General features: G+C 37.1%; 2 protein-coding genes across 2 annotated transcripts in view; one reads left to right on the forward strand and one right to left on the reverse strand.

Moving 5' to 3' along the window:
• Positions 1–5,482: 5,482 nt before the first annotated feature.
• Positions 5,483–7,924, forward strand: LOC122720969 (CDK5RAP1-like protein). Its single transcript, XM_043948127.1, has 7 exons — positions 5,483–5,970; positions 6,071–6,304; positions 6,384–6,591; positions 6,666–6,983; positions 7,054–7,375; positions 7,451–7,600; positions 7,670–7,924. The coding sequence occupies exons 1-7, from the start codon at positions 5,637–5,639 to the stop codon at positions 7,895–7,897; spliced, it is 1,794 nt and encodes a 597-aa protein (XP_043804062.1). The 5' UTR covers positions 5,483–5,636; the 3' UTR covers positions 7,898–7,924.
• The window catches only part of LOC122720968 (ankyrin repeat domain-containing protein 6), a 123,363-nt gene continuing 107,088 nt past the window's right edge, over positions 7,915–24,189 (reverse strand). Inside the window, exons 5-10 of the mRNA XM_043948126.1 lie at positions 12,505–12,714; positions 12,175–12,273; positions 10,067–11,233; positions 9,255–9,528; positions 8,840–9,076; positions 7,915–8,746 (exon numbers count right to left, since the gene is read on the reverse strand). Of these exons, the coding sequence (XP_043804061.1) occupies positions 8,583–8,746; positions 8,840–9,076; positions 9,255–9,528; positions 10,067–11,233; positions 12,175–12,273; positions 12,505–12,714 (2,151 nt within the window). The 3' untranslated portion in view covers positions 7,915–8,582. The remainder of the gene's footprint in view (positions 8,747–8,839; positions 9,077–9,254; positions 9,529–10,066; positions 11,234–12,174; positions 12,274–12,504; positions 12,715–24,189) is intronic.

Below are 24,189 nucleotides of genomic sequence, written 5' to 3' on the forward strand. Positions count from 1 at the left end.
TTTTTATTTTCAGTGAACTTTTGTGATCGCGCGCAATGCGGTCAGTAGAATCAGTGTTTGCTTCGTAATAATGTTTTCAATGTTCTTTAGAGCAAAACTGCTCTAATTTAATTTAATTGTAATAGTTAATTGTAATAGTTTCGCGAAAGTAGAGTCAGTGCTTGTTCATCGATTATAATATATAAACGGACGTGTTAATAGCTTCTTATTTTTTTTTTTTTTTAAATATTCGTTTTCGGTACAGAGATGTAGAGTCAGTGCTTCTCTCAAGAATATAAGACAATCATCCATCACGTGAAGAGGTAACTATGTTTTTTATTCTATTTTATTCATTAGATTTCTAATTTTTAAATTTTATATTTTTAATTTTATTTGTTATTCTTTTGCTATTGAAATATTTCTGAATAATTTCTATTCTGAATAATTAATACTATAATTTTATAAAAAAATATGTGATATAATATGTTTTATATTTTATTTAAGGTGCTGATAGCTTTGTCTTCTCCTGGGCTTCATCAGTTTTAAAAAACATTTATGACTGCGTGCAATGCAGTTCATAGAATCAGTGTTTATTTCGTAATAGTATTTTAAGTATTTTTTTAGAACACAACTGTTCTAATATAATTATAACAACTATTCGTGAAAATAGAGTCAGTGTTTGCTCGCTCATTGTAATTTAAGCAATCGCATCAATGATTTTTTATTTTATTTTTTTTTTCTTTTTTCCTTTTTATATTCGTCTCGCGTATATATTAGAGTCAGTGATTCAAGAGCATAAGACGATCATCCATCACGCGAAGAGGTAATTATTTTTTTTAATTTCACTTTTTTTAAATAATCTTTATATATATATATTCAATATCATAAATTACAATAATCTATTTTTTATTACAGTTTCTACTTCCTATTATTCAATGACGACTTCCCATGGATCAGCACCAATGCAGATTTTTCGCATCTTTGGTGAGTCGCATGCATTTTGATTCCTCCGGTCATTCAATCATGTCGTAGGATGAAAGATCCGAATCGACACGGATGACTGGTTGTATACGTAGAATTTTGCACGAGCACAGTGACCACGGGTATTTATTATACTCGTGAGTAGTGATATTTCTTTTTTTTTTCGTTTTATTTATTAGTTCAGGCTAGGTCTTCTTGTACATCGCGTTTTTTAATTATTAATAACTTTCCAAGTTAATTATCTCTAAAGTTAAATTATTATAACTGTAAAATATTCGTTATGGATATTTGCAAACATATCAAGTATCTAAACATGAATATTCGTGTATGAATTAGATTCGATTAAATAAAAAATCATAATTTAATATCGATTTTCAAGTAATTATAATAAGAGATAAAAGAAAATAAAATTTTATCGCTCTCTTTCGTTTGAAATTATTAAATATTATATGCAAGAAGACATTTCGCGACAGGTAGACTTTGAAATCAAAGCTATAAGTTTTGAATATTTCTTTCATATTTTAAAATGTGCTTTGATGAAGGAGTCGCCTGAGGGTATTTTCATTAATATTTAATTTTCAATCTCTTATAAATATATATATTTTTATTTATAATATTTCCTTTTTAATCAGTAATTCTTTTTATAAAATATTAGAATAAATAATAAACAATTTATTACATTGACAAAGAATAAAGTAGAAAATAGAGTCATTCAAATGTTAAATAAAATAAGAATACAAATGATCAAAGTTCATTAGCTCGTTAATATTTATACTAATATATCTTTTTAGCTCAGGATTTTCAGGTTTAACCCCTTCCGTGTTCGTTGCCAGGATCTCACTCACGTGCCCAGGTGTTACTTGGGTGAGAGAGAGGCGATGAGCATGATGATCCTAGTTTATAAGTTTATAACAATTTCTCAGCGATTGACGATGCGTTAGTATATCGTGCGCGACGTATTTTCCACATTGTGCGTATGTGTGTGTGGATAGGCTGTGGGATTGCGTCGTTTTAACAATTATTAATTACAATATATATATATGATAGCAATATTACATCCACTATATATTAAAAATAATAACTATTAATCTTATTATCAAATTATAATAATAATAATATTTTATTTCAATCTTATTCCAATACGATCCGAATATTCATAATTAAATTCGAATAAAATTATACGTATATATAAAATTTTATTTCACGCAATGATTACTAGCCATCGTCAGTCGATTTCAGGAAAATGGTACGTAAAGTTAGAGTGTGAAAGTAGCGTGCCAAGCTCGGGTGTCGGAGGCGTCCCGGGACGCTTTCCCTAGTGTAGGCTTTTTGCGCCCGAGCATTATGCGTGAGAATCGTTGAATGAATGCGTTGGTGTGCCTGTTTTGCCATTTTTTAAATATAGGGTCAGGTAGGATAGGTAGTATACTTCTGGTGCGAATGTTAATTATAAGTAGGTAGGGCCGGGCAGGTTGTCACAGTCTCTGCACGGGTAGGCGCGTTTCTCGCGTGACAACCTGTTTCAGGAAATTAAATTTGAAAAATCGAGAGCGAGGCCGAGACGAATGATCGTCGAATCGATTATTCGTTTCTGGCTTCGCTCATCGATCTTTCGAGTTCGCGGTCGCGGTCGCGAATGGTTTTTCGAAACGAACGTTGCGCTCGAGATTCTGCACATGTACGGACAATGGTCACTGCGATCGTTAGTCGTCCATGTGCTAGTTTCCGCGATTTAGTTAGTCTTTTTTTTTTATTTCTTTTTTTTTTTTGTTTACGATTCTCGATAGCGAATCTCGAGCCTAGATTTAAGTTTCAGCGGGCATCGCGCCCGAAGGAGGAAGACCGAAGAGGCCTCGACAAACTGTCGCGAAGAGGGGCTGCAACGAATGGCTTCTCATTTTTTTCGATCTTGCTTCGATCCAAAGAATGGGAAGTCATTGTTACTACTTTGTCACTGTGCTCGTTTTAGTAATACGTAGTATATGTTGTATTGTTTTGGCCAATTTGCATGCTGGCCCATCGTTTATCCAGTCGTCGTGGGCAACTCGCGATTTTGCATTAGTGTTGCGCTAAATAAAGTACGGGTTGAATTAGTGTTGCGATAAAATGATGATCGCGTTTTTTATTGCGTTACAAAATATGTTATAGCGATTATTTTAATTATTTTGATTATGAATTAGTCTATTTTTTATTATCTTTTTTTTTTTTTTTGAATTGAATTTATTGTATAAATATTGCAATTTATTGATGAGATATTTGAAGTAGCTTTTTATTTATAATAGCAAATTTTGTATTAAATTTATTTTAAGAATTAGTGTTGCGTTATTAATGAACGATCGCGTTGCTTAAAGTAGTGTTGCGTTTTAACAAATGTTGCCCATATTTCTTCCACTTGGATTGTGGAATACACATGTTCCTGGACTGCCTATCGCAGCTAGAAGAAGAGCTGCACAAGGGTGGTTATATAACGGCAGCTTCTCATATGGCTGCAATATTCCGTTATTAGTGTTGCGTGCAATAAAATATGAGTGCATAAAATAGTTTATTAGAGTTTCGTAAATACTTATTAAAACACCTTATTGAGGGTGTATGCTTTCGCGAGTCTTGCATCTTTTTTTCTTTTTTATTTTTATTTATTTATTTATTTCTTTTTTTTGTTGAGATTGCATTGCAAATATAACAAAGCACTCTTCGTGTTTTCTCTTGAGAATTTAGTAGATTAGTGTTGCGAAATGGGAAAAAATATTCCACTCACGGTTTGTTCGGGTTTACATTGAGTGGATATTTAGAATAGCCCTTCTGGCTATTTATTCTTTCTCTTTTCAGCATCCCTTTATTAAAAGCGTTTGTTATTAAAAATGCTATTAAAAAAATATATTTCTTTTTTACTGATAAATGTCTTTCATTTAAGATTATGAATTACTTAACAATATTTTATTAATTTTTTTTGGTATTAAATTTTTCATTTTTTTTTAATATAAATTATTTTTTAATTATTAATCCAGTAATTAAGTTTGTTACAGGTATGAACTGAAGAAAAGAAATAGAAGAAATTTAATTATGTGTACCATTTGACTTCATCACGTGCAAAAAATTAATGTTATTGAGTTTTACTAATTCTATTTTATAATCTGTTTCAGGATTCGATAGAATGAAATAGAAGATCTTTTTCTTTATCATTAGATACATCTTCCAATTTTTATATTAGGATCAAAGAAACGTTTAGCTTTTCTTTTTTTTTTCTTTTGATAGATAGGATTTATAAATAATGTATTTAATGTTCTATTCTTCCTCTTATTAGAAGGCATCTTTGCCTTTCCTATTTCGTTTCAAAGTTTCCGGAAACTTCCTATCTTTCAAGGCAACGTGATCATGGATCGCTTGCCATCCCTAAACTTTTTCACTCTACATCCTTAATACTTGACACCTATGTGACGTCGTTCATTAATCATCGTTGGTATTGTCTATACATCCTCATTTGCATTTTCCCTGATCACATGTGGTTTATGTCGTATCATGAAAATTGTGATGTTGTTAATCCTCTTAGCTTTTAGAATAGGTAGGATATTTGAAATGTTGTATTTATTTGTATTATTTGTATTAATATTGTATTATTTTGTTTCAGCTGAAGATTATACTATAAGAAAAAAATTGATTAAATAAAATACATTTTAGAATTAAGTGCATGCATGATAAGTAGATAAAATAATGTACATAAGTAGATAATGGTGTAGAGCTTTATGGGTTGCTTATTTTTGCTTATTTTGCTTATTTTGCTTATTTTTTTTCTTTTTTTTTACGCTTTTAATTATTAAAAAGAATTTCTAATTTTCAGATTTAGTCTTCCGCGCCGGTTTTTTTTCTACGGCTTCTTTTGTTGTTTCTTTTGTTGCATAACGATTAATAGTTTGAACGTTTTGCAACTATGCATCAAAAGAAGAATTTTATTTGAAATAATTTATTTGAATAAATTTTTGCGTAAAGGAGGGTGGATGGGACCGCGGCTAGAGTGGTTCTCCAATACGCGGCAACCTTCACGAGGTGAGACCCGGGCAATCATTATTATTTCATATATAATATATAAGTGTATCGTTGTAAAGTTAATATCAGTGATGCAATTATATGTTATATAAAAAATAATATAATATATAATATATAGCTATTTGGCTGCGAGCGCGATGATTATATTATAATGATTATAATTTATAATTTATATACAGGTACTTAGAAAATTTTTTTACGATAATGATAAAATTCCATTATTTCTAAATTTATAAAATAGAAACAGAGATTTTTAGTTTTTATTGTGATTTAACTCTAATTTAGAATTCTTGTAGGAATTCAGGTTTGTAGTTGTAGGTATTTCAGGTAATAAGGTAGAAAGCGATACAAAGTTATTCAATATCTCAAGAGATGTCACTGCGTTCAGATTCTTATTTTTTGAAATAAATGTAAATAAAAATTTTAATTGAGAATCACTGAAGTTCTAACATGTCTTCTAATTTAAATCAAATTTATTTATTAATTCAGATTACAATTCAGTATGATAAAAGTTTTATGAATAAAATTTGATTACTTTTGTTTTTATAATCAACGTTTAAATTAATTGCGTGATAAAATATGCTATAATTAATTTTCTGTAAGATTTTCATACATTACATAACCTATTTATAAATATGAACAGTGCTATGTTATGTTCACCAAAATTAAGTAGACTTTCCAAAATTTGTAATATAACATTAAATAAATGGTTTTTGGAAAACATCATTCAATATAACAGTATAATATGTCATAATTTTCAACAATGTCAAACACTGCATGCAACTGTTATTCGATCGGAAACTATTAAAGAAGTTGAAAGAAAAACTAATGACTTGGACCGCTTTAGAGATTTAACAAAAACTGGTCCATCGCTCAAAGATTTTTTATCTAAAAGTGAAATTCCCATTGATTCTATTAGTGTACCAAATATTCCTTATATACAAAATATAAATGGCTCTGATCAAAAAGGTAAGTAAAAAAAACAATAATGAATAAAATAATTAGGAGTTTAACATCAAAAAAAAGTATATTTATAAGTTTGATTTATATTATTAATTTTTTTTATTAGTATATTTTGAAGTTCATGGTTGTCAAATGAATGTAAATGATACAGAAGTGATCTGGTCTATTCTGAAATCTCATGGTTACAAAAAAGTGGAAAATATAAAAGAAGCTAATATAATTCTATTTATTACATGTTCTATTAGAGATAATGCAGAGCAAAAAATATGGAATAAGTTAACTGATTTAAATCACGTAAGGAAAAAAAAGAAAAAAAATCCTATAAAAATTGGTTTGTTAGGTATGATTGTAAATTTATGGATAAATAATTTATTATGAAATATATATATCTTGCAATAATGTTATTCATATTACGATAGGATGTATGGCAGAACGATTAAAGGATAAAATATTAGAAAGAGGAAAACTTGTTGACGTGATAGCTGGGCCAGATAGTTATAAAGATTTGCCACGATTATTATCTGTACCAGACAATGAAACTGCTATAAATGTTCTTCTATCATTTGATGAAACATATGCAGATATTACACCAGTGAGATTGAATCCAAATTCTACCAGTGCATTTGTGTAATTTATTATTTTTTGTGTTATTGTAATTCATAATTAATTATAATTATTTCAAAATTTTTCTATTTTTTTAGCACAATAATGCGCGGTTGTGATAATATGTGTACTTATTGTATTGTACCATTTACAAGAGGAAGAGAAAGATCAAGACCAATTGAAAGTATAGTCAAAGAAATTCAATCTTTATCGGACGATGGTGTAAAAGAAGTAGTACTTTTGGGACAAAATGTAAATAGTTATAGAGATATGTCTCAATCAAAATTTTATACTAATAATATGGAAACACATTTAGCAAAAGGTTTTAAAACAGTCTATAAAAATAAGAAGGGAGGACGTCGATTCTGTGATTTGCTGGACGAAGTTTCTCGTATTAATCCGGAGATGAGAATCAGGTACTAAGGGACTTAGAAATAAATATTTGGAAATAATTATAATTACATCTTTCGTTTAAATTTATGTTAGATTCACATCGCCGCATCCCAAAGATTTTCCAGATGAAGTTTTACAATTAATAGCGGAGAGGCCGAACATTTGTAAAGAAATTCATTTACCCGCGCAAAGTGGTAATTCCAGGATTTTGGAAAAAATGAGGAGAGGATATACACGAGAAGCGTATATAGATTTAGTGCATCGCATACGTCAAATTATCCCAAATATTTATCTTTCCAGTGATTTTATTACTGGATTTTGCGGAGAAACGGAGGAAGAATTTCAAGATACATTATCGTTGATAGAATTAATAAAATATAACAAAGCTTATTTGTTTTCTTACAGTATGCGAGAGGTAATATCTATTTTAAAAAATTCATATGTTATATGATATTTTAAGAATCGAAAGTATTTTTATTATTAATTTTAGAAAACGACTGCGCATCGTCGTTATCAAGATGACGTACCACCGAATGTGAAACAAAATCGGCTCGAAAGAATGATTTCAATATATAGAACCGAGGCGGAAAAATTGAATAAATTACAAATTGGACAATCACAACTTGTGCTTGTAGAAAAGGTAAGACAATTTACTTCTACTTTTAATTAACGTTAGAATTATATTAATAAAATATATAATTAATTTTAGCTCAGTAAACGATCGCACGATTCTTTTCAAACAAAAAATGATGGTAATACGCGAGTAATAATTCCTTCCATGTCCATACCTATTGGAAAACATTCACGTGACGAGAAGCCAATAAAAATTGGTGATTACGTTGTCGTAAAAATTGAAAACGCTAATTCCTATACATTAATGGGTAAACCTCTATATCATTCATCGATAACAGAATATGCATCTTCATCTGCGTTGTAAATAAAAATAAAATATGATTTTCGAAGATTTCATTTGTTATTTAATCACGCTTATTGTTGCATAGTACATTCAGTTTTGGAACGAGACACGTATAATTTAAATTACAATGATACAAAATTAAATCGACGTATTTACTAGTAATACAATAATATTGTGAATAAAAAACGAAGCATTTAGATAATAAATAGATATAATTCGATCTATCGTTGACAGTACATGGCAATTTATAGGTAAGTAATTTTTCCTGTTACGAAGATGTTATTAATCATCTGATCAGAGCGTTATAATACCGATTAAAAAAGAATTATCTATACTTAATCTACTCCATTTCTCTTTTAATACTTTTATTTTCTTTTTATCTTTTTAGAATTTCATCAATGAAATTTCTCGTGACAATAAATACGATCGTGATCGTCCAAAAAAAGAGATTTCGAATACACTAAAAATCTTACAATATTTAACATACACATACCTACAAGTTATTTACAAAACGACAACGTTTTATTCTTTGAAACGAGAATCATTTTGTACAAGAGAATCTTAAATTTTATACATATCATTTTTAAAAAAAAGAATTACATTAACACCTGAGTAGAGTATTTAATTTATATATAAAATATCGATGTCTTTGGAAGTGTGTAAGAATTTGTTTCCAAACAACGTATTATATCGTTACGCGTACGTGTTAAACGAGACTCGCTGTTCCAATATTAATAACACAGTTGTCGGCACCGCGTTCGTAGACCGTAAGATCGTGATTTCTCGGTTGTTCTAAGAGTGCGGCCAATTGTTCTCCACTGGGAAATGCTTTCGGATTAGTCGGAAGAATTACATCGCATTCTAATTGACCTAAAAAAAAAAAAAAAAAATGCATTTTTATTCTACAAAAACGATCAAAGAATAAGAATAGGAACAAAGAAACGATATAAAAGGTATTCTTACCTGATAACGAAGGTGAAGCACCTTTGCTGGAACCATACATGCGAGTGCTGTATCCGGAATCATTGTGCGCGTCATGCAAAGGCGGCGTTGGGCTATAAACCGCATTACGGGACCTATATGGCATTCTGGCGATGCTGTCGTAATGCACGTGCTCCGATATCACTCCTTTTCCAGAGATCCCTCCGCTCAATGCTTCTGGTTGCTCGTCATCTCCTTCGCTGCTTTCGCTGTCATTCCCTAATTCGATGTAAATTTCAGTTTCGATGTAATTTTTGTCAATCGATTTAACAAAAAAAAAAAAAAAAAAAATGAAAAGAAAAAAAGATTGCTCCATTTTATTAATATAAAAAATTTTTTTCCAGATCTGTTTCTATCGATTCGAGAAATAAAATAAGCGTATAAGATAGATTCTCACCTTCGCCACGCCACGTATTTCCTACACCACCTTGCGGTTGGACCCTTTGATTTTGAGAACACTGACTGTGCTCCGGACTGGTGGGTTCGCTGCTTCCAGAACGCGGCCCCCTCCAACCGTTGTGCATGCCAGGTACTTGTTGAAATCGCTTAATCATCTCATGAACGCTTCGTCGTCCCGAAGATTTCCACTCGTTCGAGGTATCCTCGTTCTTCCTCGCCGCGTTGCTCTCGTCCTGGCACGAATTTACGCCATGATCTCGAGATGATAGATCCTGCGACAATTTCGACAATCGCGATTTTTCTCACTTTCAAATCAAATTACGCCTAATAATCTACGTACAACGTTTCGAATATTTTCATATTACGTTCTCGGTGTTGTTCAAACTGCTGGACAAGATCATCTTGTTGACTCTCCTATGATCAATTTTCCATTACCATTTTATCTCTCGATCTGGTTCATAAACCCTCGAGTCTACTAACTACTCCGACTCGATAATTCAAGGGGGATAAAAAAAAAAAAAAGAAGAAGAGAGAGAATAGAGATAAAACAATTATCTTCGTCTCTATAATACCGCTTGATTAAAACCCGGAGCAGACGTAGCAAGTAAGTAAGTAACCAGAGGGATCGATCCGATCTGCTGCTTTTAAAGGCACGACTAACCGTTCCCCGCATCGTTCTTCGTAACGTGTCATTAGAGTCTCGCAGCTTAATCAACACCTCTCATGAACGCTTAGCGTAACTAACAAAGAGAAAGAAAGAAGAATAAGAAGAAAAAGAAAGAGGAGAAGGAGGACCGATTACACACTCACGCGTTGCTGATGGACCTGTTGCCTGGACCCAATGGAGGGCGAGGAGGCGGCGCCTAGCGGCGAGCTTCGATCCTGCTTGATCACCCCGTCGAACGTTTCGTTCAATCTGGCAGGCGCGTCGAGTACCCTAAGCGTTGACCTCGAGACACCAGAGCCGGAGGGAAGATCCCTCATCGACTTGCTCAGCCTCGGTATAGCGGGAATATCAAGATCGTCCAAGCTGCCACGATGAATCGACGTCTCTCCCGGGATCTCGAAGCTTCTATCGTGGGGTCTGTCGTCGAGAAGATCCTCGAGCGACCTCGCCCGAGCAGGTGGGAATTGTTGATCGTTGGCGAACGCCGACGACGTCTTGGCCGGCCTCTCGCTGTGCCTCCCCTTCCCGCCCCTCGAAAGACGCTGCTGAAGATGCATGTGCCTCTCGTCGCACCTCGACCTCTCCGCCGCCACGCATCTCGTCAACTCCGATATCTGCCCCCTCGTCCTCCTCTCCAGATTGGCCACCTTCAAATCCAACCTTTCGTGGGCCTGATCTATGTGCGCCTTCAGCTCCGCCTTGTCCCTCTCCAGCTTGGCCTCCATGTGCCTGAAGAAGGGGGCGCAGTAGCACGTGTACCCCACCCCCACGGGCCCCTTTCTGATGTTTCCCGCCAAGTCCAGGTAATATTGTTCCCCGCGGCCCAACGGATCCGGCGGCAACGAGTCCAACCGCGGTTGGGGAAACGCTTCCGGATCGGGATAGTAATGGCATCCGTAAGGGGACCACTGTCTACCCATCACGGCCTTCTCGAAGTGGACCTTGTTCTGCTTACTCGACGATTTGTGCTTCTTTTTCTCCTTCTTCCCGCAACTGTCCCTGCTCCCGCTGGTCCCACTACCGGTCTTCTCTCGCTTCTTCTCGTTCTTGCTCCCGCTCTTCCCGTCGACCTTGTCGGCCAGAGTCGCCGGCGTCGCCTCCTCCTCGCGACTCTTGCTCCGGCCCCTGCTCTTGCTTCGCGCTTTACCGATTATCTCCAATATCTCGGCGAGGTTCTTGCGCCTCGCTATGTCCTTCGCGGTCTCTCCCTGCTTGTTCCTCAGGCTACGGTCGCAGCCCGCCTCCAGCAGGATCCTCGTCAACTTTCGACGCCCCATCGCCGCCGCGATGTGCAACGCCGTGTCGCCGTTCTGCCACACATTCGGAATATAACGTTTAACTCCATCCACCGTTTCCTTTTTTTTTTCCTTACAACGGATTTTTTTACAACGGAGATACGATGCATCGCGAGGGAAACTTTTTTAGATTAGGAGGTACTGATATTCGAGCAGGTTTTAAATTAGGAATCTATTATTTTTCTAAATCAATGGAGATACGTGAACGATGCATCGCGAGGGAAGCTTTTTTAGATTAGGAGGTATTGATATTCGAGGAGGTTTTAAATTAGGAATCTATTGCTTTTTTTCGAAATCAATGGAGATAGGAGAATGATGTGAGGAAACTTTTTTTACTTAGATTAGGATTGATTTTCGAGGTTTTAAATTAGGAATCTATTGTTTTTCTATTACTTTTCTAAATCAATGGAGATACGTGAACGATGCATCGCGAGGAAAGCTTTTTTAGATTAGGAGGTATATTGATATTCGAGGAGGTTTTAAATTAGGAATCTATTATTTTTCTAAATCAATGGAGATACGTGAACGATGCATCGCGAGAAAATCTTTTTTACTTATTTAAATTAGGAGAATTATTGATATTCGAAGACATTTTAAATTAGGAATCTATTGCTTTTTTTCTAAATCAATGGAGATACGAGAATGATGCAAGCAAATCTTTTTTAGATTAAGAGGTATTGATATTCGAGGAGGTTTTAAATTAGGAATCTATTGTTTTTATTTCTAAATCAATGGAGATACGAGAACGATGCGAGGAAACCTTTTTCATTTGGATTAGGAGATATTGATATTCGAGGAGGTTTTAAATTAAGGATCTTTTTTCTAAATCAACGGAGACAGGAGAACGATGCATCGTGAGGAAATCTTTTTTATTTAGATCGATGGATCGTTTTTGCGGGGATATCGATATTCGAGAAGGTTTTAAATTAAGGATCTGTTGCATTTTAAAATCTTACCTTGTTTTGATCGGACACGCGGCAAAGGGCGGAGATCAAGATCCTCGTAACACCTGCGTGCCCGTACCTCGCAGACGTGTGCAGCGGCGTATCCCCGTACTGAAAATTCAGGAATCTTTTCCGAGTCTTTCACCTCCATCTCGACTTATAACGTTAGAAACGCGAAACGAGGCGTAATAAAAGTCGATCGTATTTATAACGGCGGTTAAAATAAAAGGTTCGAAAGGGGGAGTTGCGCGAAAGAGGAAACCGAGAAACAAAAGAAAAGGAAAAAGGGGGAAAGGAGGGGGGAGAAGGAAAGGAAGGAACGAAAGTTGGCCTATTACTCACGTTGTTTTGAAGGTCGGGATTGCAACCGGCCAGCAGGAGCTCGCGGCAGCTTTGGTTGTGTCCATTTTGGCAGGCGAGGTGGAGCGGCGCGAATCCAGCGAGATTCCTCGCGTGCAAGGGTGCACGTTGGGTCCCCAGAGCCTTGGCCAGGGCTGCCACGGTCCTGCTGTAACCTCGCCACGATGCCTCGTGCAAAGCTGAATTTCCATGCTGGAACACATGCGTCGGTTCGATTCACGTTAAAGAAGGAACGGACGAGAGCCTCGAGGATGATATCGATCGATCAAAGCCTCTCCTCTTTGACGGTCGATCGACGGTCGATGGAAAGAGAAAGGGAGAGAGCGAGAGAGAGAGAGAGAGAGAGAGAGAGAGAGAGATGTGGTCGGTTTGAGAAAGAGGGGGAAAAAAGAAGGGAAGGGATTTGCGGAAGATATAGAAGAGGATATCAGAAGGCGGCGGCCTGTTTGGCTCGTAATCGGATACGAAATCGGGCAAAACGACGACAGATCGTCGTTAATCACCGTTTCTCCGTCCATGACCGATTCGTAGCCTATCTGTCGGATGACTCTTAATGACGATTAATTGATTTATTTCGCTTGGAGGGATGGGCGAGGCTGGTCAAGCTTGAGTAACAAGTAAGTTACCTCGTTTCTTTCCTTTTTCTGGACATATTTCTGCTGTAATTTAATTATGATCGCTTAGATATCTGTTTTCCCAGTACACGTGGTGGATGACGTGGCCGGTTAAAATTATCGATAAAGAATTTCTACGTGGGAAAGGATATATCGATATTGGCGGGCCGAGATAATATAATAAAAAGAGAGAAAAAAAAAAAATGAAAATTCCGTGCAATTAGTTCACGAATGAGGTAAGAACAAGGTGTAATTTGTAAGTTAAGTTAGGTTTCCTTACTTACGAGAAGGAGAAGGAATCAAACGTAATAAACAGCATTTCCCGTACGCGATAAAATTATATTTGCAGGCTGGTAAACACGCCAATCGTACAAGTTAGTGCGTACACGAACGCGTAAACGTCCGGAAGGGAAGGGAAGGGAAGGGAAGGGAAGGTAAATGGAGACGTGAAACCGTTGGAACGTACCTCCGGGAACTCAGCCAAGCTTATCGTGGGCGGTTCCCTTCAGGGTGGGTAATGTCGCACACTACATCACAAAATGCCTATTCAATTTAGATCAGGACGGTGCCGTGCGTCGTTTCGTTCGCCACTCGTCCGGATAAACGTCCACGATATCCCGATTTTCTGCATTTTTGCATCCAGAATAATCGAATCGTTCAGTCTCCCGTGCGCGATTGATTTCTTTTTTCGGAAACATCCAATTTTTTCGAGTCTACCCTTTTGAATTTTTAAGGGAATTCTTTTTTTAATCTTTTAATTTAGAGCTCTCTTGCGACTTTTCCTTTTTTTTTTTTTTTTTTTATTTTAATATTCTATCCGAAGAAATTCTCACCCAATGAACTTCTTGCAAGAGATATTTTGTGGCGTTTTAATCTTTCGGTTTACGATCTTTTTTTTTTCTTTTTTTTTCCTTCGATTTTCAATACATCGTGTTAGATATTGAAATGCGTTGTCTATTATAATAAATTATATTTTTTCGAGTCTACCTAAGAGTTCTTTTTGAATTTTTAAAGGAATTCTTTTTTTAATCTTTTAATTTAGAGTTCTCTTGCGATTTTTCCTTTTTTTTTTTTTTAATTTTGTATTTTCTAATATTCCAAAGAAATTCTCACCCAATGAACTTCTTGGAAGAGATATTTTGTGGCGTTTTAATCTTTCGGTTTACGATCTTTTTTTTTTCTTTTTTTTTTCCCTTTGATTTTCAATACATCATTAGATATTGAAATGCGTTGTATTCAGTTTACTATAATAAATTATATTTATTATAGTAGGAAGAATTAATAATAAATATTTAGGAAGAAATATTTAGGAAGAATTTTCGTCGAAAAATCGAAAAGATGAAAGTTCGAATTGAAATGAATGATTTTGGCTAGATATCGTGGCAAGGATAATAAATATAATATCGTTATCCGTGACGTGTCATCACTTTCGGTTTGAGAGTGGTTATAATCTATAATCTTGGTCACATTAGCCCTATCTTTAACTTGAAACGATGATTGGAATAAAGGCTCGTAAAATCAATAGGATTAGAAATAGAATAGGATCGAATAAAATCCAATTATCGTAAAATTAAAATTTTCAAATTTTAATTTTCAAATTAAAAATACATCGTTCTACATCTACCCTCTACGTAATTGTTAATACATTGGAATATTCGTTATTTACTTTCGATTCTCGATAACATCGTGGGATTTGAAAGTTACACGCCCATCTCGTTTTTCTCGTTTTATCATTATATCATTGCTTCCCCCCCCCCATCAAGCAATCAATTTATAGCGATCATTAGCTTCCATCAGAATGAAAAAGCAACGATCAATCATAATCTTTTTTCCTCCCTTGGGGAAGCAAACTCCGATTGCAAAAGATTGAAGATGCATACATCTTCAGATATATAAAAAAAAAAAAAAAAAAAATCTAACGATACAATACGCTTCGTAATTTCGAACTGACTCGAAACTCTGAGAAATCATTTAATCGCTACGACGACCAAACTTAAATCTAAATGACGAATTCCCCGTTATCAACAAAATTAAATTCTATCGGCAAATATAATCGCCCATTTATTTTCATCGCGTTGTAAAGAAAAATCCGCTTCATCAAACGGATTGCATATTCAAATTGCAATAATCAAAAACTAGAAGAAGAACAAAAAAAAAAAAAAAAACTCCAAAAATAATAAATATGCAATACGAAATACCGCATTGTTGCCACCTATCCGCTCCATCAAGCTGAAAGCCCATTAAAGAAAATTTACTTTTTTCTCGGCCAAGTTATGCGTTATCAAATCGAGGGAAAATTACTCGCGCGGCACGAAATACAGTATTTCTCGATTTTCTCCCTTTGCACGGGCAATTTGCCGCTGGTATCCCGCGGCGATAGGCCAAGCCCACGTATCGGTTCCACCACGGTGACGACGTCGATGATCTCCGGGTCGCCGTATTACCACTTTTCCTTTACGAATTTTTCCACGTTTCTTCGTCCCCTTGTTCGGTTAATGTTGACCCTTTACCAGGTATTCATGTCCAGGGTATCGACTCACGAGGTATGCTCGTTTCCCTTCCGAATTCCAACAAATAAATTCGGGAAAAATATCGAAAGTTTCGAGAAATTTCGTTGATTGAATACGAACAGACGCGAATTTGTCCAAATGAAGAAGGGGAAAACGCGGATAGAATTCAATCGTTAGCAATTCCTAAACCACGATTAATAGTTTGTCAAGCCGATCAGGTTTCGTTCATTGGTATACACACTGCATCTTCCTCATTCATGCCACTCCGCTTCACTCGGTGTTCAATCACACCCGATGATACACGAGCAACATTCAAATCGAGTGCTCTTCCGATCTTTCCTCTCAAACATGGCGTCTTTTCAATTTGCAAATAAAAATGGCGAACGAATGATGGAACTACGAATGAATTTTCCACGGGACATATTTTCATCGAGAGCAGTCAAACAACATCAATGATACAGCTGGTGGTTTGCCACGATCTATGATTTATTGTATATTTATTGTTTGAGGCCGTTGAACCCTTGCTCGCCCCTTTCAGCTTTCCTCCCCTTGCTTTCGCTGTTCGGTCGGCCCTGAAAGCCGCGATCACGAAGACGTCGATAGCTCCTTGGACGACGAGCAGGATGGGTCAAGCCTGGCCTCTGGAGGCGACCAACCGCTCCAAGGGTCATCACGATGCTATCGCTCAACCGGAGGAAGGAAGGTTGTTGGTCGAAGCGCGTGGACGTACGTGCAACGCTCTCGGACCTCCCGAGGACTCGGAAGTCGCCGCGAGAACGGCCATGCATCATCCCATTTTTTCCTATCGCCGATTCTTCCTCGTCCATTGTCCTCTCTCTCAGCTCCTGGGCTCCTTTTTTCTTCTTATTCTTTTTCTCTCTCTCTCTCTCTCTCTCTCTCTCTCTCTCTCTCTCTCTCTCTGTCGAGGTAGGTTGATTGAGCTTGGGATAAGGGTATCTTTATTTCCTTAGGATTCCAAGATGTTTGGAAATTTGGAATCGTGAATTTTTCTACGTTCTTAGAATTGCTGAAAGGTTGGGAAATCTATAAGAAAGTGAGATTATAGTGAGAAATGGTTGTCCTCGTTCGTTGCCCGACTGATGTTTGGATAATCGAGTTAGAAATTTAGATTCTGGAAAGATTTAATGTAAAAAATTCGCAAAGAAAAAATAGTCGCCAATATCTCGGAGTTGGAGCTTTACAGGTTATAAAGAATAATTTAATAAAAAGGTTTAAGTGTGATCGGAAGTCGTCGCGAAAATAACTATCCTCGTTCGTCTTCGAACGATAATGCTGATCGATTTAGAAATCTAGATTCTGGGAAATTTAATGCAAAGAAATAGTTTTCCCCTTGGAGGTTATAAAGAATAATTTAATAAAAAAGTTTAAGTGTGATCGGAAGTCGTCGCGAGAATAACTATCTTCGATCGTCTTCGATCTTTGGATGATAATGTCGATCGATTTAGAGATCTAGATTTTATGTAAGAAGATTTAATGTAAAAAGAATCGAAAAAAAATAATCGCCAATTTTTCCCCTTGGAGCTCAAGAGAGTTATAAAGAAGTAATAATTTACGAATCGAAAAAAAAAAAAAAAAGAAATATTCGATTATTCGAATCACAATCCTTTCTAACTGCAATGCAAAATGTACGTACGTGGATCGATCTGCGGAAGAAGATAATTTAAGCAAATTTCGCTATTGTCATTTTCGTATCAACCGAGTGGAACAAGCTCGAGTACATAACGTATTGTCACGGTGACTGCTCGAACATCGAGAGCGAGATCGTGTCGGAATGCGAGGAGTAAGAATTTCCTGTAACCCGTTCGCGATGATTATCGGGAAGCATGTTCACGTTGGTACGAGCAAAGACAATTTCGTGAACGGACTACCACGTAAATAATAAATCTTGCTTAAATTTCTCCATTCCTGTTTCATCCTCCTTCGATCCCTCTCCTACGATCGTCTCAGTAACAATAAAACAACGTTAACTTCTTATATTAATTTCTTTTAGGAAAATTTCTTCTGAGAACACTTTTTTATCTCTTCGAATAAAATAAAGTAGATAAAATTCTCAAGCTGTACAATAATAATAAAATTCAATATATTCTTTTAAAAGAAAAAAAAAAAAGTCAACGAAATCAATCGTGTAATCACGCAATTCGGATAAATTTATTTATTTTTTCTTTTTCCCTCTCTTTTTTTTACAGAAAGATGCGCTCGAGCGATACCCCATTATCCCAGTCTCGTGTCGTCAACAGCCTCGAGCCGTATCCTATTACCCGCTCGTCAGTTCCTATGTTCCTTAGAACATTACACCTTTATCCAGGTAAGATCATCCATCTATCAGGACATGTTATGCGTAATAAACCAGTGAACTTCATCAAAATCCCTGATCGACTCGCTCCAGGCTTCCCCGGCCAACGATTAAGAAACTTCGAAGAAGACTAATCGCCAAAGTGTGGTCCTCGAAGGTTGGATCGCGTCCAAGTTGGAAAATGCTTAACAATCGCCACGAGGGCACGAGTTAGGTGAAGAGTTCCTCCAAGCCTCGTGACTTTCTCCCTTATCCTTCCTTAGTGTATTATGGATCCACGATCGATTCCATCGATCCGGAAGATCGTGCTCAATTTAACGGATAAGGGAATCTCGTTAAAACGTAAGATCGTGTAATTTTAGCAATGAGGAGTAATCGGTGTAACACAGATGATATGGAATTTACACGAGAAATGTAAAAGATTTAAGAAATTTTTTTTTTCAGAATAAATTCAAAGGGGAAGAGGATTAGTTGAATATTGGAATCGCTGAATAAAATATTCGTAAAATGTAAAAGATTTAAAAAATTTTTTTTTCAGAATAAATTCAAAGGGGAAAGGGGTTAGTTGAATATTGGAATCGCTGAATAAAATATTAAAAAAAAAAAAAAGGAAAAAATCATTTGTTAGCAAATGGATGGAAAATTAAGAGAAGATGAATTGTTCCACGCGTGAAAATTTTTCACGTTTCATCTTGCGTTTAATATTACGCTTGAATATTATTCAAAGAAGACGAATCACTCCTTCGATCCTTGAGGCAATCTATCCGTTTAAAAATATGATATAAATTGCCACGAGACTTTGCGTTTATCGATACCATCGATCCAACACAGGAACGACAACGGCTAAACTTAATTAAAATCTTAGCATGCAATTTGTCCTTCTTGCGAGGAAAAATAAATAACATTTTTCTCTAACAAAGAAGAGCACGCGAAACGACAGAATACTCAATAATCGCGACAGGTCTCTTCTCGTTTCGATTCTAATATTATTCATTCACGTGCGGATATCTCGAACTCACACCATTATCACAAATTATCAACCTCACCCAATCCCTCCCTCGTTTGCATATCCCTATAGTCGCACCCTATATATATATATATATATATATTTCTAAATTATTCTCTTGCACCCCCTTCGCTATCATCTCTCCACATTCTACGACGCATCTCTTTCCCCTTCTCCATTTTTACTCACAAACTTATCATTCCATCGCATCTTCTAGCCCTTTGCTCTCCAAAGGTGACTCTCTCAGTCACCACTTGAGTTAATGCCGTAACTCCAGCGGTGACTCTCCGGCACCACTGGGATTGTTGCGCCAACTTGAACAATATTTATTCATGTTTGATTCTTTTAGAATATCTTCATAAATAGCTTCCTAATCTCTTTACGTATAATCTTATCTAATTTTATCTTACGAGTAATTATCTTATGGCAATCTTATGAGGCCACCGAACGCGCGGGTCTGAATACTAGTTCGACTGACCGAAACAGGTCTGGAGTGCAAAGGGCTGGAATTCGCGCATTCTAATCTCCCAGAGAAGGAGAGAAGCAAACATTTCCTCCGCGTCTCCTTCTATCCTCTACGTCCACGCGAGGGGAAGAAAACACTATTCCGCGAGACAAGGAAAATGACGAAGAAGAAGAAGAAGAAGAAGAAGAAGAAGGAGGAGGAGGAAGAAGGAGACGGGGAGCTCGCGTCGCGCCTTTATTCCGGCCGCGGATCGATTCGATCGATCCATCAGTGGGTCGTATCGTGCGTAATAACGAGACGAGATACAGGCGGAGGACGCGTGTACACGGTGCATAGGCCGTGTTGCGCTCGCGCGAGCGTCGCGTGTGCCCACGGTTCATTGACCACCGAGGCGTTCGCCGGCTACGGCCGGGTTCCTCTTCTCCTCGTCTGCTTCGAGAGAAGCTCGAATGCCGGCTTCTTCTTCCCTTCCACCGTGGCCAGCCCGTTTTTTTCCCCCGTCCGTCGCGCGAACACACACACACACACACACACATATTCTCTCCCAGGCGAGAGCGTGTGCGGTTTGCCCGATCCTCGCTCGGGAATAAACCACAATGTAGAGGGCCAGGGGCGGACGAGCAGCGAACCCGATCTTCCTTCCTTCCAACTTTCCTCTAATTTTAATCCAAAGGGGTTCAGGTGTTCTTTCTTTATGGAGAACGCACTTTTTTCTTTCGATAACTGCGAGTTGGTTGCAGGGGGTTCCTGAGATTCCTCGATTGTAGTTTGAGGTTCTCGTTGCTTTTTTTTTTTATTCTTGCAACTCGGTTATACTCGTCGAGGTATTTTTCCAATCGAATACGGTGGATTTGGGTGGATTTGATCTCTCAAGGAAGCTGTCTTTCGAGGAATTCGTTTTATATAATTGAGAGCAGTTTTAAATTTGGAATTATTTGGAATTGAATTTGTACCGTCTCGTTTCATTTCTCGCGATATTTGGTCTGTGTATATTTGGGGAATGGCTGCGGGAATGGCTCGGGTTTGGAGAGAAGAATTTTGGGTTTGGTCTGGATGAGGCCGAGCGGTGGGAAAGGGATCGGTAATGAATGTGCGTCGAGGTGAAGTTCAAGTATAGTCAGAGAGAGAGAGACTTGAATGCCTGGGTGTTGCGATCTATGGTTCGTGTTTCGTGATAGAGGCTGGTTCTCGCTTCGAGAAAGTATCTCGTGGGAATGATTGGAGGATGTAGGTGAACTTGTCCGTTTTGTATTCCTTATAAAAGATAAAAAAAAGAAAAAAAAGAATCGTCGAATTTTCTTGCCCAACTTTTCTATCGAATTTCCAAGCATTAAGCCGTTTTCCTAATCTTCCGAATAATTTCCAAATTTCCATTCGAGAATCGAAATTTAAGAATTCTTCAAAATTCAAGAAAAAGAAAAAAAAATCAAATTTCCTTTCGAAACTTTTCCACGCATAAGCTCACGTAACACGTAATTCAATAAGCTTCGAAAATCAGAGTTAACAATTAACAATTAATTAATCGAATGTTGAAGAAGTAACCAGTTAAAAATTTCGAACAAAGTTAAATAAAAAAATGCTTGAATAACATTTATTCGTAATTATTGTAATTGATATGATACAATCTCGGCCGTTCGATTAAATTATTTACGATTATTATTCTGAACAATTGAATTATCAAACTTAACTTAACTTCGACCATAAAATATAAATTTTGTCATCATCACCGTCGAAAATGTTACAGAATATCTAGGGTTACAAGATCTGTACGAATGCAAAGGGCAAGATTTCTTGATGCGTCCCTGACACGTACCACTTGGAAAGCCGATCGGTGGCTTTGTAAAGAAGATCCTTGCTCGAGGCATTGTTGCATGTGCATAATATGCGTCGGCCATTATACCGACTCGCGCCACGGCTCTCTCGTTTCTTTTCGCTTCGCGTACCGCCGGATTTTTCTCCGATTATTCGAATCGCTCGATTCGACCGTGCATCACATTTACAATTTGGATTTTCGCATTCGTGTAATAATGATACTCGAGAGAGAGAGAGAGAGAGAGAGAGAGATTGAAGAAAGGTATAATGGTTAATACTCGAAAGATAATGACGGTACGGTACGCGTGAACCTTGAACGTTTTATGGTATGCATTACGTGGAATTTTTGAGATTAGGGGAGATTGGATGTGCGCGAGGTATTAGCGTTGTTATAGTTTTGGGATAATAACGCGTATACGGTTTTTTTTAATAGGCTAATGGATACGACGTTTCGAGTTTGCTATTAAACTTTCTCGTTATTGTTTTTACGATGTATTGAAATTTTTTCGATCTTCCCTAAAAAGAGATAACTCGAGGAGGATATTACGTTTCGAGATATCGATATATATAGAGACGTGGGATTTTATGCACGAGAGGCGAATGATGATCACGCGATCGGTCAGTCAAGTCGACTTGCAACTCGGGTATGCGGGACAAAGTTGCGAGAGATGGCAAAAATTCTGAGCAGCGTTGTCTGAGCGAAGTTGTGGAAAATTCTTTCTCCCAACCCCTACCTTTCTTTAATGAGAGATTAAAAAGTACTGTCTACGAGTACTTTCTTGCAAATAAAAAATTAAAAATAGAATTCCTCCCCCTCTTTCCACCGACTGAGAACTTGTTCAACTTCAACCCTCTCGAATCCAGTTTCATCTTCGTCGAAAAAAAGAGATCATCAACGCGAGACACGAGACAGAGGTTCTCATCGTTAATCACGATGTGAATGTCGTTCGAGAAAGAGAAAAAGGAAGAGGGAGAGAGAGAGAGAGAGAAGAACGAAAGGACGGAATAAATGGAGAACACGAGGTCGCTCAATCCGGTAGGTGCGATATCTGATCGGTGGCAAGATTTAAAATACACACAGTGTTTTCGCAACCGCAACTCGTTCGCGGTTTTACAACCATCGAGGGGAGGAAGAGGAGGAGGAGGAAGAGGAGGAGGAATTCAGATCGTTTCCAACGTGGATGTTTATTCGTCGTTTGGTTCCCCTTCAATGATTCAAGAACAACGCCTCGCCGTTTGGTCGGGCTTTATTACAAGACGGTACGCTCACTGTTTGTTCGAGTTAAACTGAGACAATGGTCCGTAGTGTGACCACGGCGCCAGAGGGACGAATGTAACAACGGTTATTGCTTGTAAGTTTTTAATAATGGATAGCTGCACGGCGTAACAGTTTGCTCAAGGAAATTTATCGACGATATTTGTTTTAAGAATTTATATTAATAATGATATAAGGATCTTTGACGAGGTATGAAATTGAAATTTATATTAATGGCTGTCGATAAATCCCTTAGCTCACTTATCATCAACTTTCAACTTTTCTTCCCGATAATCATTTTGCAATATTGTAAATAGACGGTGGATTAAAAAAGAACAAAATTTAAGTATTCGAGTATTTTGCTACGTTTCTGAAAATATAATCATAACGATTATATTATTCCGTAACGATATTTTCCATTCAAATTTTTGGGCGCACGTCCACGGTTTAATTGTGCAGATAAAAAATCGAAAGGAAAATTCACCACGCGTATTTATGAATGATAAAAATATTAAAATTCGAAATATTGAAATAGAGAGAGGCACTATGTGCGCTATATAAAACATTCCGATTGAAAGTTGTATGCATCCTTTCTACTCGCGACGATCTATATTTCAAGGGGGAGGGGGAAAGAAGAAGAAGAAGAAGAAGAAGAAGAATCGCTTGAATTTCCCGACAAAGGGGTTTCGTTTCGAGAAGCGGTGATTCGTCGAACGAAATCGATTCTCCTTTTACTTCGATTTGCTTTCAGAAGGACATCCGAGTCCGCTTCTTTTCCGAGGCAGCTGCAGTCGCATCGCAGCTGAGATTGATCATCGCTGTCGGTTCTGGCACGCTGAAAATTACGGAAACCGATTCCGGTTTCTAAGCGCGCAAAAATCGCGAAAAATCGAACACGTTGTTCTTCCAGGATCTCTCGTAGCTCCTCTTTCTCTCTTCCTACTCTTTTTTTCTTCTCCTTCTCCTTCTTCTCCTTCTTCTTCTTCTTCTTCTTCTTCTTCTTCTTCTTCTTCTTATTTGTCCGTTTGTAAAAGTGGATACCGGTCGCAAAACGCTAAGTACAAAATTACTAAGAGATCTATCAGCTCTCCCTTACCGTTCCCTCTCTCTCTCTCTTTTCTTTTTTCTTTTTTTACCTTCTTGAATTGATAGTCACGTCGTTGGTTGACGTAATGTTATTTATCACGTAAATGGATCGATCAAACGGTAAATACCGTGAAATTAATACGAAGGGGAAGACAAAGTGGAAATTTACATAGATTGGAAATCCCGTAAATAGTGAAAATCGTCTCCTCTTTTGCCAATTCGGCAAAAAAATTGCTAGAGTCACCTTTCGAACCGACCGGTTAACAGATTTTTCTAAAACCACTGTTTCACCGACTCTATTCTTCCTCGACTCGAAACTCGAAGCGTAACGAAGCTCGCGCATTATCATTCCACGCGACGCACACGCGTTTCGAAGCGGAGAAGGGAATTGTTGGAAAAAAAAAGATTAGGAAAAAAGAAAGGAAAAAAAGCGAAAGGGAGAGAAAAGAGAGAAAAGAAGGGATAAAGAAAAATCTGCAACGGTCTTGTTCCCCATCTGTAGCCCGGCTGCTTTGTACCTCGGCTCGGAGGAGACGTGCACACGGGTAAGGACAAATGCGCGCACGCCCACGAAGCGGCAACCACCAGGTTCTAAATCACCGGT

The sequence above is a fragment of the Apis laboriosa genome, unplaced genomic scaffold, assembly GCF_014066325.1.
Source record: "Apis laboriosa isolate Shangri-la unplaced genomic scaffold, ASM1406632v1 scaffold13_cov153, whole genome shotgun sequence".
NCBI lineage: Eukaryota > Metazoa > Arthropoda > Insecta > Hymenoptera > Apidae > Apis > Apis laboriosa.

Bases quoted from the DNA above. Each gene is read 5' to 3' on its own strand.
- LOC122720969 (XM_043948127.1), top strand. From the start codon at position 5,637: ATGAACAGTGCTATGTTATGTTCACCAAAATTAAGTAGACTTTCCAAA. The intron at 6,592-6,665 runs GTAATTTATTAT...CTATTTTTTTAG, and splicing joins AATTCTACCAGTGCATTTGT to CACAATAATGCGCGGTTGTG. The intron at 7,376-7,450 runs GTAATATCTATT...TATTAATTTTAG, and splicing joins TTTCTTACAGTATGCGAGAG to AAAACGACTGCGCATCGTCG.